The sequence below is a fragment of the Loxodonta africana genome, chromosome 25, assembly GCF_030014295.1.
Source record: "Loxodonta africana isolate mLoxAfr1 chromosome 25, mLoxAfr1.hap2, whole genome shotgun sequence".
NCBI classification, from domain to species: domain Eukaryota; kingdom Metazoa; phylum Chordata; class Mammalia; order Proboscidea; family Elephantidae; genus Loxodonta; species Loxodonta africana.
Window position 1 is genome coordinate 28,712,643 of NC_087366.1, and position 15,424 is coordinate 28,728,066.

General features: G+C 36.0%; 1 protein-coding gene across 15 annotated transcripts in view; it reads right to left on the reverse strand.

Annotated features, from left to right (window-relative positions):
- Window positions 1-15,424, reverse strand: part of RABGAP1L (RAB GTPase activating protein 1 like) — a 785,265-nt gene that overhangs the window by 323,719 nt on the left and 446,122 nt on the right. For all 15 annotated transcript variants that reach the window (XM_023549257.2, XM_023549255.2, XM_023549261.2 and 12 more), the window contains one exon: window positions 10,466-10,579. In XM_023549257.2, coding sequence (XP_023405025.1) covers window positions 10,466-10,579 — 114 coding nt within the window. The remainder of the gene's footprint in view (window positions 1-10,465; window positions 10,580-15,424) is intronic.

Sequence of the window (15,424 nt, forward strand, 5' to 3'; positions counted from 1 at the left end):
CAGAAATATAAGACTGTAGGGATCTTTAAAATAACAAAACCCAATTAACTGTAAGATGTTTATGGAAGACAGACTTTTAACATGAAGGCTTAAAAAATTGAAAGTGAAAGGATACAAAAAGACAGATAATGTAAAATGAAGCTACTGTGACTGATATCAAAGGATATGCTTGTGATGAAGAAACATGTTTTATAATGATAAAAAGCTTAATTCAACAGAAAGTTCAATAGAAAGAACAGTAAGTTTGTATGTACTTAATAACATAGCCTTAAAATACATAAAGCAAAAGAAAACCTGAGAGAACTAAATACAAAACAAAACAAAAACAAAAAAACAGAAGTCCACAACCATGTTGGAAATTTTAGCACAATGTCACCAGTAACCGATAGAAAAAATGGATCAAAGGAAAACATTTAGTAAATATAGAGAAGATTAGAAAAGCATGATTATAACACTCATCTAATGAACACCAAAATAGGACATATGTGAGACATAAAGTAAGTCTCAACAAATGTCGAAGTTTTGAAATCATATAGGACATGTTCTCTGACCATAGTGAAATCAAGTTAGAAATAAACACCGAAGAAATCACAGTGGAAATTAGAAAATATTTTAAACTAAGTAGTAATGAAATATGACATATCAAAACTGGCAGGACTGCAATGGAATGCCACTCAGCAATGAAAAAGGAATGTACTGAAACATTTAACTACACAGATAAATCTCAAAATTCTTATGCTACATGAAAGAACCCAGACACAAGAAATTACATACTGTATGAGCCATTTATTGTAAGTTCTAGAAAATGAAAACGATAGTGACAGAAAGGGGTTGCCTGGGACCAGACATGGAAGGAGGTATTGACTGTGAAGGGTATTGACTGTGAAGTTCTTGGGGGTGACAGAAATGTTTGGAATCTTGATTGTTGTATATCTTGATTGTGGTTACACAGATGTATACATTTGTCAAAACTCATCAAACTACATGCTTAAAATGGTACAGTTTGTTGTATATAAATTACACCTTAATACTTTTGATTTTAAAAATTAGAGCCTTAATTCAGAAAAACAAACATCAAGAAATACATCCAAAGCAGTACTTTAGAGCTAATTATACCCTTTGATGCATGTTTTATAACAGGAAAAATGCTCAAAAATCAATGATTTAAATGTCTATCTTAAAAAGAAAAAAAAAAAAAAAAGGAACAGCAAATTAAACTTAAAGAAAGACGGAAAAAATGTAATGATAAAGAGGAGAAATCAATAAAATAGAAAGCAAACATATAATAGATAAAATCAACAAAGCCAACAGTTGTTCCCTTGAAAAACTAATAAAATTGATAAAATATAAATTTAATGCAATCCGAATCAAAATCTTGAAAGGTGTTTTCTTTTTCCTAAAAATTGATAAGCTGATTTTAAAGTATGAAAATAAAAAAGGCCATGATAGGAAAAATGATCTTGAAGCAGGACAAAGATGGAGGTCTAACATTACCAGACAGTAAGATTTATTATAGAGCTACTGTAATTATAACACTGTGGTACTGATACAAAGATTGATAAGTAGATCAATGGAATAGAATAATGGTCCAGAAACAGACCCTCACATATGTGAACCTGATTTATGCCAAAGGTGCTGCAGCAAATAAATGGGGGAAAATGCGGTCTTTTACAAGTAATGCTGGATCAATTGGAGATCTGTACAAGAAAAAGATGAACCTTGATTTTGACCTCATGCAAAAATCAGTTGTAAATGGGTTGTAGTCCTAAATGTAAAAAGAAAAGCAATTCACTTGCTAGGTGACTATATCAGAGAATATTTTTATGACTTACAGTGAGGCAAAGATTTCTTAAACAGAATGCAAAAACTACTAGCCATAAAAACACAAAAATTTAACCCCCTTAAAATTAAAAGCATCTGTTCATCAAAAGATACCATTGAAAGAGTAAAAAAGCAAGTCAGAGAGAAGATATTTGTAATAACTGCATCTAAATATGAACACACCTAGGATATGGGGGCAAGGCGCTAAAACAAAATAATAAGAGAAAAACCAACTTTAAAGATGAGCAAAAGACCAACAGATTTATCTTGAAATCATATGAAAACCACAATGAGATACCATACACATCCACCAAAATGGTTAAAGTTGAGAAGTTTACCAATTGCTGGTAGGAATATAAAGCAATTGGAACTCTCACACACTGTTGGTTCAAATGTAAACTGGCAAAACAACACTGAAAACCTGTTTGGAAAAATCTACTAAAGCTTAACATGCTCATACCTTTTGACCTAGAAATTCCACCACTAGTACTATACCTAACAGAAACACATACATTAAATACAACGAAAATTACTTAATATGAGTATGTATAGCAGAATTATTCATTTGTGATATATCCATACAGTGGAATATTATGCAGCAATGAAAAATAATAAGCTACATGCAATAACATGGATGAATTACATAGATGGGAAAAAAAGAAACCAGACACAACAGAATTCACACTGTATGTTTCCATTTTTTAAAGCTCAAAAAGAGGCAAAAGTAATCTATGGTAATAGATGTTATAATGGTGGTTACTTCTGGGGAGGAAATGACTAGTAGGGGAAAAAAGGGGGGCTTCTGGGATGCTAATAAAATTTTATACCTTTATCCATCATTTTTACACAGAAGTGTTCACTTAATAAAAATTATCAGAGCTGTGCCCTTAACAGTTAGGCACTTTACATGCTACACTTTAATACAAAGTTTTCTTTTTTTTTAAAATGGCAGTCTGAGATGATTTTAAGGAAATTATTCTTTGTAAAGATGAAGGCCTTACTTCAAAAACAAATATGCTTTCTTAAAATTGCCACAAGAGAAAGTCATATTTTGAAAAGTATGATATCTAATTTCTATTAGTTTTAGAAGCCCCTAGGGCTTAAAACCTTTAAAGGCCCTAAATACTTAAGTGATCTTGACTGATCTCCTATAAGTAATTCAAAATACTTTTCACAAAAGGTGTAAAAACTTACAAGCATGCTGAAATTAAAATAACTTCTTTCTAGAATTTTAGGTTATAAAACTCATTCTTGATGATTTCACCTTGAAGTTTAGAGTGTAAAATTCTGTTTGAAATTATCAAGGACTCGTTTTTCTTTTGTGATGTCCCTATGTCCTTGGTCAATCTTCCGAGTCAACTTGCACTGGCTGTCCCAGAAAAAAATAATTAGAACATTCCTCTTGCCTAGGAGTCTGAGTAACACCAAGTACACTGCTAAAGAGCCCAGTGGAACACATGACCTTCTCTTTACTGTTATTACTTTTAATAAAACAATAACACATATAGGGCATATGAGATCATTTTCTACTTCACATTTTAATTTTCAGCCTTACAGGAAAAAATTTTCTACCCCCCCTGGATTTCATTTACTACTTAAATACTGTCCCTCTAATCGACTCGACGGCACCGGGTTTCTGGGTAACACATGAGATGGATCGACATAGCGGCTGCAACAAGGGGCTCAAACATAGCAACGATTGTGAGGATGGTGCAAGACTAGGCAGTGTCTCATTCATTCTGTTGTACACAGAGTCACTATGAGTTGGAACTGACTCAATGGCACCGAACAACACCACCACTGAGGAAAGCCACGGTCGTGTAAAGAACATGGACTCTGGAGTCAGACAGGCCTAGATCGGAGTACCAATTCCATAATTTCTTATCTGTGTGATACGGGTAATGCTAACCTTCTGTAGGGTTTGCTAGCTTAAGAACAGAGATATGGTTTCTCTTTCTAGAACAATTACCAAGACTACATAACACGATGTATGTAAAAGTTCCTAGCGCAGGTTCTGGTACACAGGAGATATTTAATAAATTGTTGTTTTTCTTCTTCCTTAAACATATATATTTGCCTATTATTATAGAAATACTACAGAATTTTAACCTAAAAGATCTGGGTTCAAGTCAGTCCCTGCAATTTAGTGGTTACATAATTTTAGGCCAATAATTTAATTTAATTTCTCTGGGTTTCCTCTCTAAAATGTGGGAAATTCTATCCGCCCCGTAGGATTCCTATGGGGATTAAATAACAAGAGGCACAGGGCTTCATCAGTTTCAGAACTACCTGAACAGCTGGTTACTTTTACTGTCATGATGATATCAATCATCATCTGAATGTTAGGAAAGTTCTCCGAGCCATTTGTGTGACCTGAAATAATTCATTATTCCTTAAGGAAATTCATTTGCCTTGAGAATATTCTGCTGCCCCTCAAGGACTGCAGAAACCACTTAATTCAGCGCTCATTAGGATGTGCTGGCAAAGCAGGTTGGCCCCAGGGGTTTGAGGATTCCTCCACAGTCCACTGTCTGGATCCACCCTAGAGGGCTAATATAATTCAAAGAAGCATGCCAGAAACTTAGGGGAGAGAAACGAGGCACAAAGAAAATAGACCTTCTTTATTCTCCAAAGGTTGCCTGATCCCTCAAGGTACTGCTCCAGACTAAATCTTTTCGGGTCTATTTTGATCCAGGAACACCTGTCATTTCACCCCAAAGGGCCTTCATTCTGGGGCCAATCAGCTTCCAAGAATGTAAGCAGGAGGAGTCCCATAGATTGTGTATACTGTTAGACAAATCGGGTTATGTGGAACAAAGAATAAAGAAATACACTGTTCCAATAAATGCTGCCATTCAAACCAGGGCTCATTCAGGCGCCTCTAGGAAGAGTTGCATTAATGTAGTCAAACAGCTAGAAAATTGTATTGAAAATAATATCAACTTAGTGAAAAACAACTCATCTCTATAATCACAAATACTCTGTAAATCTAGAAAATAATACAAATAATGTATGATTATATCTAATTTTAAAAAGAGTCAGTGTCAGTTGTATTCTTCAAAATATGCAGCAGATAATTTATTATTAGTATCAAAAATACCTGAAATGCTTCAGTTTTTTTTTTTTTTAATGGAGGTAAAATTCACATAACATAAAATTAATCAACAACCCTTTTAAGTGTACAATTCAGTGGCATTTAGTACACTCACTATGTTGTGCAACCATCATCTCTATCTAGTTACAAAATATTGTCATCACTCCCAAAAGAAGCCCCATATACACTGAGCAGCTACTCCCTATTATCCACCTTGCCCCATCCTCCCTGCCCCAAGTCCCCAGCAACTGCTGGTTTGCTTCCCATCTCTCTGGATTTACTTATTTTGGGTGTTTGAAATGCTTCAGTTTTAATGATAAATTCAGTCTTCTTTTGACAAAAAGTATTTGATAAAACAGAGGTTAAGTGTATTTTTGTCCTCCCACAAACCATTATACTATCAAATTATTAACCCAGACCAACAAAGGTATTGATCGCTCTGTAATATATTCAATCCCTCCCATTAAATTCACAGCAGTAGCCCCTCTTTCAGAAAGCGGTTGCTCTAATCATAAAATTAGAAAAAGCAATATGCTCCAAATTAAATTGCACACCAAGGGTCACTTCAATCTATACTGTTGTGAACAATATTTCAGCTGATTACTATGACTGACTGGTTCTAGGTTTTATAAAGAGATGTATACACCTACAAGTAGGCAACTGAATCACTAACTGCACTCCATTTAATGAAGCAGACCCAAACACAACAACAGGAAGCCAGCAAAGTCTTTAAAATTGAAATAAACGCCTTTATAGCTCTGGTATTGAGAGACAGAGCTAATACCCAACTTAGGAATTAACTGTTAAATTGTGTACGTAAAAGTTATATTTTAGGGATTAAAAAAAAAATTATAGAGTCATAGCAAGTTTGAACTGGAACAACCTTATCAGACCTTAAAAAAAAAAAAAAAAATTAAAAAAAAACATCCATACTAAGGAGAAAATTCAGAAAGTGATTTTCCCAAAATTGGCCCTGGCTAGTGGAGGAGTCAAGATCAGAACCAGATCTCCTGATGTCCAATCCTTTAAACTGTGTCAATCTGTCTCCCAATTTAAAACAGATTTTACATCATGTGTAAATTAGAACAGTTCTAAAGAAATTTGGGTGGTGGTACATTCTTCCCTTTCTCAAGGACACCTTTTAAAAATGTGTCACTGACTTAACTAACAGAAAAGGAAAGAGGGAGGGTGACAGGGAGGAAGGGAGGAAGCTAGGAAGGGAAGAAGGAAGGTTGGTTCCCATCTTTTCATTTGCAGAATCCTGTATATCTATTATACTTTTAGTTCAACTTCCCCACATGAATTTATGACAACAGAAAAAGCTTTGAACTATTTCAATTTCCTCCTATTCTGAAGAAGATATTAAGAGGTGAAACTAGAATTGACAGGGCTATTAAAACATGACAGCAAGTTTTTAACAATCTTCCCTCTAATCTGAGTTCACATCATTTTCCATTTCACCAGAGCAACGGAAAACTTTTCAACTACAAAGTCAGACTTTTCTATCCTTGAAACCAGAGATCATTCCTAGATTTATTGTAATTGAAATTCTCCTAATAATTTGTTTAAATATAAGAGCATAGCACATTCTATTTCTAGTATAAGCTTCCCCTGAGGAGGAGTTGACAGAAATAAATAAGGTAATATTTGTGAAAGTACTATGAAAATTTGAAATCATTGTAACAAATGGAAGGTATTTATATTAAAAAAAAGTTCTCTAAGTATGTTCCTGATGTGAATAAGATGCATCATTCTAAATGGTAAAATCATTAGATGCACTTCCTTCAAAATCAGAAGCAAGACAAGGACGTCTACCACCATTGCTTCAAATTAACATTGTATTGGAGATTCTGGCCAGTGCAATAAGATAAGAAAAAGAAGAGGAATAAAATTTGGTAAAGTAAAAAACAAAACAGTCCTTATTTAGAGGTTATAAAACAAAGTAGCTGGATGTAAGATCAAGGCATTATTAATGTTTATTCAGTTCTGTGCAGAGGATCCAGAATGGAAACTCAAAGGCATCTAGCTGAGCGTGTGAGGTACCATGCTGGAAATTATTCTAGAGATAAAAATGACAGAATAGGTAGACCACACTCAAAAAAAGAAACCAAACCTGTTGCCATTGAGTCAGTTCTGATTCATAGCAGCCTATAGGACAGAGGAGAATTGCCTCATAGGGTTTTCAAGGAGTGTCTGGTGGATTCAAACTGTTGACCTTTTGGTTAGCAGCTGTACGGTTAACCACTACGCCACCAGATCACGCAAACTGGTCTTAAAAGTCACATATAAATAGCTTTGAGGGATGTGCAATGGCTGTGGGGTAGTTCATAAAATGAAAGACTATGGCTCAAATTCAATACAAAAAGCAAAGGAAAGTGAATAAAGAGGTGTGAGGATAATATTAAATTCTAAATTACTCATGAGTATGCTATCTTATTTGTAAGTTATTACAACCACCTGAGGTTTCCTTGCATGAGCACTGGACTACAAAAAAACAGTAGATCAAGAGGGTAAGGAATTGGGTCAATTACAAACTAAGTGGACCACATGGTAGCACCCCAGCAAATTTTGGATTGTCCAACATTTTCTGGTATGCATATCTCTGCTTACCACCCTTATCAAAGATTACTGTGTAAGTGCAGCCCTGGTGGCACAGTGGTTAAGAGCTTGGCTGCTAACCAAAAGGTCAGCAGTGCAAATTCACCAGCTGCTCCTTGGAAACCCTACGGGGCAGCTCTACTGTGTCCTGTAAGGTCACTGTGAGTCGGAATTGACTTGATGGTAATGGGTTTAGATTTTTCGGTTGTGAAATTATTTCTAGGTAATACATTTTATGTTTTATTCATTTTTTCGTAAATTTATATTCCAAAAAATATTTATATATTTTATTATAATATTACAGACTTTACTTTTATTTACTATCTTGAATTTTGAAATCTTTTATATTCTTATGATTTTCCTTTGTTTTCAACATTTTCACAAAATTTAGTGTAATTTAACCTCTTAAAAAATAAGTTTCTTAGATCTACATTTTTGTATTCTCAGCTCAGAAAGAGCTTTATAACTGCCTAGGTACGTTGCAAAATGTATAGTGATAACATGGCTACGTGAATGGCATCAAAGTTTCCAAGGCAAGGAATACAAATTACTTAAATGTGCAAACTATATAACTTTTATCTGTCTTTAGTAATGCTTCAAATATTTCCCTTCTAAGTATTATATAATGAGGCAAGTACCATTTTTATGACAATGGGACAAAATTGTGAGTAAAAGCTACAGGCACACAAAACCATCTATTTTAGTTGTATGAACAAAATACATAGCATCAATTAGAGAAAAATGGACGAAGAAGTCACTGATTGACTGAAATTATATTAAATGCTGGGGGTAAAACACTGTTCCATACGCCATCAGCCAGACCCTTCTAAATAAAACTTAGAAACTATATAAATTTTGATATCTTCCTTATATAAACCAGACACAAATTAGCTTGTAGAATTTCAAAACTGGTAGAAAACTCTGTACAATAATCATTTAGCCTTTTATAAGCATATAATGAATATATATATTTTTAGTATGTTGTCTAATGGTTTTGGTATTTTTCAAACTAGATGATGTATCACTTCCCAGAGTCAGTATGCTCTCAAATATTAAGCCACTTATGTATATCTAGCTCTGAATGATACATTCACATAAAATTATATTTCTTATCAGTGTACATTTATAATCTTCCAAAATGACTAGATGAAAAAAAAAAGACAAGAGTGGGCAGAGGGCAAAACCACCAATATGCAGAAGGACTTTAATGAAAGCTGTGCCATTTGTAGAATTAAACATCAACCCTACTTGGTTAACATATGTGGGTGAGTGCTTTTATAAGTGCCTTTAAAAAAAAAAAAAAACGAGCAAATATAAAAGGAAATGGATATGTAGGTATGCTTCTGCCTGCCTATTAGCTAATCTCTGCTATTCACTAAAAAGGCTAAGTTTGATTATTCTAAAATTGATTACCTAACTTGCAGATTAGCCATGGGGTTGGCCTTTTCTTCATATTACTACCAGGTTTTTGTGTAGTTTACTATTTGTTAACAATATCTACTAGAATGGCAGATAAGGACAAAGTGAGTATACCCACGTTTCATAAGGAATCTGAAGTTCAAGGGTGTCATGGCTTGGACTGTGTCCCCCAAAAATATGTGTCAACTTGGATGAGCCATGATTCCCAGTGTTGTGTGCTTATCCTCCATTTTTGTGATCTGATGTAATTATCTTCCATTTTGTAATGTGTTGTAAATCCTCACCTCTATGTGTTAATGAGGCAGGATTAGATTATATTAATGAGTATTAGGTTATGTTTGTTATGTTAATGAGGCAGGATTAGGGTAGGATCCAACACCCTTACTCAGGTCACAGCCCTGATCCAATGTAAGGGGAGTTTCCCTGGGGCGTGGCCTGCATCACCTTTTATCTTACAGGAGGTAAAAGGAGAGAGAAGTGACCAGAGAGGGAGGGACCTCATTGCCATCAGGAAAGAAGTGCTTGGAGTGGAGCATGTCCTTTGGACCTGAGGTTCCTGTGCTGAGAGCCTCCTAGACCCAGGAGAAGACTGATGTCAATATATATGGAGATTTTGAGCAACATTGGGCCCACAGATGTTGAAAGGAGACAAGGACCTTCCCCCAGAGCTGACAGAGAGAGAAAGCCTTCCCCTAGAGCTGGCGCCGTGAATTCAGACTTCTGGCCTCCTAAACTGTGAGAGAATAAATTTCTCTTTGTTAAAGCCATCCACTTGTGGTATTTCAGTTATACCAACACTAGATAACTAAGACAGGGTAAAACTTTGTCTAATGAACTTTGTAACTTTGAGACTTTGGCCTCAATTAGCATTGACAATATGAGTTGACTGTACACAGGATTTAAAAAAAATTATTTCCTATATAACCTTGAGAAATTAATAACTTGATGGCTATCCTTCATTGACAAAGAATCTTTCGTTTCCAAGTAGAGCACGGGAAATCAGCTTTCTTCCACGTCAACTAATAATGAGGGAGAAGGAAAATTTCAAAATGGGACATAAAACTGCACAAAGATATATGATATGACATAACTTAAGAATAAACCAACAATATCAGAGAACTTGCTAGTATTCAAGAACAGGCAGCACACTGATTTCTTGCTCTCTCTCTCTCACTTATTGTTAAAAATAACAAAGGTGAAAGACAAATGCTACGCTATTTTTTCAGAAGGGCAGAGTCATCTGGGGCTCCCCTAAGCCTTTACTGCAGTACCCTGAGAGCACCTTCTGTTCCTTTCCTGTTTGCAGCAAAGCCAAACTGAGGCCACACTGTGCTTGCTCCCTCATGAGGAAGCATGGGGCACGCTGCCAAAAGATCACCTTCAGGAATCACCCTTCAGGATCTGGTAATGCAAGTGTAAGGCAGAGAACATGGGACAGTACAAATAGAAAATGGTGAAGGAACAAATCTAAAAAATCTTTAAAATGGGGTCCTGAATCTGCCAAGTTTGAAAAAGTGAGGCGGACGGCCCTACCTTGCAAATCTTGTAGAGAGATTCCTGACCATCTCCTCCAGTATCTTTAAAGTAATCGTGTGCAGGAAATGTACGATGAATATCTCGAGTAATAACACTCTCCTGGGCTGAGTCCTACAAAGGAAATAAAAGGATGGTCACCAATTTCACATTTATTTTTAATTATGAAAAATAACATATATACATGGTAAAAAAAAAAAAATTCAAGTAACACAGAATACCCTTCCCTCAAAAATCCCCACTCCATCCCAGACCGATAGTTCTATTCTCCCAGGATGAGTGTTTTCAATACTTTCTTTTGTATCCTTTCATCCATTTACCTTTAGGTTTATAGGGTCGCTATGAGTCGGAATCGACTTGATGGCACTGGGTTTGGTTTTGGTTTATGTGTGCGTATTTATATGTCTGTTTTTTTTGTGGGTGAGGGGAAGGAGCGGCAGAAAAGAGAACAACAGAGGGAGGAAGTGAAGTTGTATATACACGTTCCTATTCTCTGCCTTTTGAAACACAAATAGAAGCAAACTGTATCTGCTCCTTCACTTAGTAAAATAACTTATAGAATGTTCTTTACCAACACATGTAAATGTATTTCATTCTTTTTAATAAACCAAAACCATTGCTGTCGAGTTGATTCCAACTAATAGGGGCCCTGCTGAACAACCTTTTGGTTAGCAGCTGAATTAGCAGTTAAGAGCTCGGTTGTTCGCCAAAAGGCTGGCGGTTCGAATCCACCAGCCACTCCTCGGAAACCCTACGCGGCAGCTCTACTCTCTTCAACAAAGTTGTTATGAGTCGGAATCAACCCAACGGCAATGTGTTTATTCTTTTTAATAGCAGCTATTAAAAAGAATGAGGTATATACCTGGCTATGGACATATCCTAATTTATTAAACATTGTCTTATTAGTGATCATATATTTTTGTGATTTTTTTCTATTTATATTACAAACAGTTCCACAAGGAACACTCTTAAATATGTATCTTGTATATCTTCGAGAACAGATTCCTAGGGGTAGAATTGCTAGGGCAAAGGGTATATACGTTTTCATTTTGGATAAAGGTATTTTCCCCCCAGAGCTGCTGTATCTATACATACTGCCAACAATGGTAGAGTCTGCGTTTCTCTACACCCTCCCAATATCATGTATTATCTAGCTTTTTAATCTTTGACAACCTGAAAAGTGAAAACGGAGGCCATACTAATTAAAAAAGTAAAAACATTATCAAACTTTTCCCTCTGGTAGACTAATTATCCAATTCATTTACTCCACAAAACAAGAGGCCTGCGAGCTACTATATTAAGATTACATGTGATTAAAGATAAACCTCGAGATCTATTTTTTCAGACAGATTCAGCATCTAAAAGCTTAAAACTGAGTAAAATTCTAAGCCATATAAGAAACAATTAATCAGTCATTTGATTTGATTTGGTTCCTGGAAACACTGTATCTGTTCAAATGTCAAGAAAACAGGATGGGACTACAACTAGCAACCCTGATGATGAAAATATTTTGTACAATTCAAAGAAGCATCAAAGACTACTAATCGCAAATTAAAAACATTGTTTCATGTCTTCCTTCCATAAAGACTTAAACAAATTCCTTCTTTCAGTCTTAAATCAAGAAAGAAAAAAAAATTTAATATATGAGTTACTTTAACGAATGCTATTTCCCATTCTCTTTCTAGCTGAGAAATACACAAGAAGAAGGGGGTAGCTGATCATCTCTAAACTAAGCCAGGGCCTTTTCCTGCTGCCTTTTTCATTTCAGCGGCTATTTCATGCTGGGTGGTAATTAGACCTTATAAAGTGTAGAGAAGGAAAGGAAGCAAACTGAAAAGTTACAAATTTGCTAGCAAACATGGAACATATTGCAAATCAGTCAAGAGGAAATTCTGCTGGCTTAAAGGAATGGAAAGGAGCTCCGGTGGCACTGGTTAAGCGCTCAGCTGCTAACCAAAAGGTCAGCAGTTCGAGCCCACCAGCTGCTCTGCAAGAGAAAGCTGTGGCATTACGGACTGCTTTCATAAAGATTTACAGCCTTGGAAACCATATGGAGGCAGTTCTACTTTGTTTTATAGGGTCGCTATGAGTTGGAATCAACTTGACGGCCTTGGGTTTGGTTTTGGAAAGGAATGGAATGCTGAAGCTGAATAAAAATAGAACTTTAAAAAAACCACCACAACTTAAGTAAAAAGAATACACAAAGCTTATAATTGGCAAGTAACACAAGTTCTAGTGATAAAGCAAATTTTGGGGTAGGGTGAGGGTATAGAGCAGGGTAAGTATAAAGGTAATGTATAAAGAGATAACATTATGAAATGTTTGTTTATCTCGTCTGGTACAGAGTCCAAGTGTGGGACTTGGGAAGATGGAAGTTTTCACTGCCCAGGTTTTCTCCAATAGAAAGGCTCTCTTTTGACTACAGAAATAATTGATTAAAATATCACTTTACCCAAACAGTTGCTAACTTTTGCTTTCACTACTGGACTAATAAAAACAAAGACATTTAGGACACATAAGATACATGCTAGGAAATTCAGAACAGGGTATGTATGTAAAATCAATATGGTTTTTCTAGGTCTGCCATAACAAATTACCATAAACTGAGTGGTTTAAAGCATCAGAAATTTATTCTAACAGTTCTGGAGGCTAGAATACCAAAATCAAGGTGTTGGTAGCGTTGGTTTTAGTCAACTAATACACACTCTGGCCCCAGCACTGCATACAGCCCATGGAATAGTGACGTACACAGATCTACCTACAGGGAAAACAGGAAGGATCAGGTAGAACTGCCAAATACTATGGATTTGACAAGAGGGGTTAAATTTGGCACAGCAGCCACAAGTTCCATCACTACTTTAGAATTTTAGCTTCTGAGGATCAGAGAGAGAGGTTCAAAGTCAGGTTACAGAGAGGACAAATGCCACTGTCACAACTGCATGCCTCCCTTCTGGGCCCCCACCACCAAGACTGTAACTGAAGGCAAGGTCCTTGAGGTCATCACCTCTCCTGCCTGAGGGAGGGTCAGGTTAGGCCACAGACAAAAGTTGACTCAGACCAGAACAGGGAGTAGTGATGAGAGGTTTGGAAGAAAGATTTCAAAGTTGAATTCTATACCACTCTCCCCCAACACCACCATATAGAAAAAAAATCTAAATTTTAAAGATGCTCTTTAATTTCTAAACCTTAAGTCATAAGATTAAATTTATCCTGAAAAAAAAAAAAAAAAAAAGATCGATCTATAGTGTGATTAAATCCATGGTCCAACAGAAGATAAAGTTCAGCTTGTTAAAGATTAGTTTAAAACTAAATCTAAGAGGTACAGTAAGCAGCTGGATTAATTTTTGATCATTTTAAAATGAGTTCAATTTACAACCTATTCTCAAGAGTATCACAGGAACTTTTCTTCCAATCCTGCCTTGTTTGTAATCCTCTTAATTCTGATTCCAAGAGAATCATCACTTCCTTGTTTGTTGTGAGGAAGAAATGAATATAGCATTCAAGTGTCAACAAGTATTAGGTAGACAGGTTTAGATGGCCATAGCCTATTATTTTTTATGAAACAATTTCTCTGCTGTCAACACTGGAAAGGCATTTTAGTGAGGATGATTGTTTTCACATGTGACCTCAGCAGCAGATGAAGTATAAAAGCAGTATCCTGACAAATGATCACCTTGTCTGTACCTTGATCTGCCACATTTTTAAAACCATGACATCTTTTCTTATTAATCCCATTGTCAAATTCAAAGTATAAGGTACATTTTCACTTTACACCTACCACGTGATTTTTCAACTTTATAAGTGCCATGCCAATTTGTTACTGCCTTAAAAATACCAAGGCAGACCATCACTAGCCACAATCAGTCAGCAGATAAAAGATTCAGAGCTTTGAAAAAAATTGACCCTAGAACACGTCTTCTATTCTTGCTCTACAGGGATCCTCCTTCAGTTCCATGCTGGAGCTCAATCTACGGTAAAACATCACAAACTGGTCTGCTTACATTTCCCTGAAAGCAGATGGGTTTGCAGTGGTGGGTCTGATTTGCTCACCTTGATGTTTGCCAAAAATCCAAAGAGGCAGAGATGAAAGGAGAAAATGTAAGAGTGCATTCTAGTTTCAACCAAGCTGCTAAAATTATGAGCTGGGAACAGTAACACAAAAAGGGTGAATCACTGCCAGTCTTCATGCTTTGAATACAAGGGAAAGTCTTAACATAAGTGGGGTAATATGGAAGAAATAATCCTCAACCTAACAATACTGTGAGCAAACTGCTTACTGGGCACCCATGCTGTCAAATGCCTAAGAATCAAAGTCTCACACAAAGGTCAAATATATAAGCCATAGTCTAGCTTCAACCAGAAAAAAATCTTTTCAGGGAGAGTGACAACGACGAGAGCTGAAGAGAGGAGGGAAGAGCAAGTACATTTATAAACCCATCAATATTCATGGTAGAATCTTGCTCTTGAAAAAAAGTACCAGGGATGGGAATGGGAAATATTTGAATAGAATAAAGCATTTCTTTGGGTATAAAAGCCTAGGAGGCACTGCAATCTTTGGGCATAGCCTGGATTTTCCAGAGATCCTATGAGCTATGTCAGAGTTAGAGAAACTTTGTGACAAATATCTGAAAACTATCTGAGGCTACTGCTAAATATACCTACGAAATGCACCTCTGGTCATATTTGGACCCACCCTGATTCTTAGGGTTGCTGGCCACTCATTGTTCAAAAACAAGGGTTCAACTGGACACCTGACAGTTGGAACTCATGTCAGTTGGGGATGAGAAACCCTGCAGCAGCTCTGAGGATGAAGCGCAATAGCTGAACTCCATGCTGTTGTTTTTCAAAGTTAGGTTATTTTCAATTTATTAATTATGATTTTATCAAAACCATCCTTTAAATTCTTTTTAGATAAACACTTGGAGAAAGAGCTCTATACTTACTAAACTTTCTGTAAAA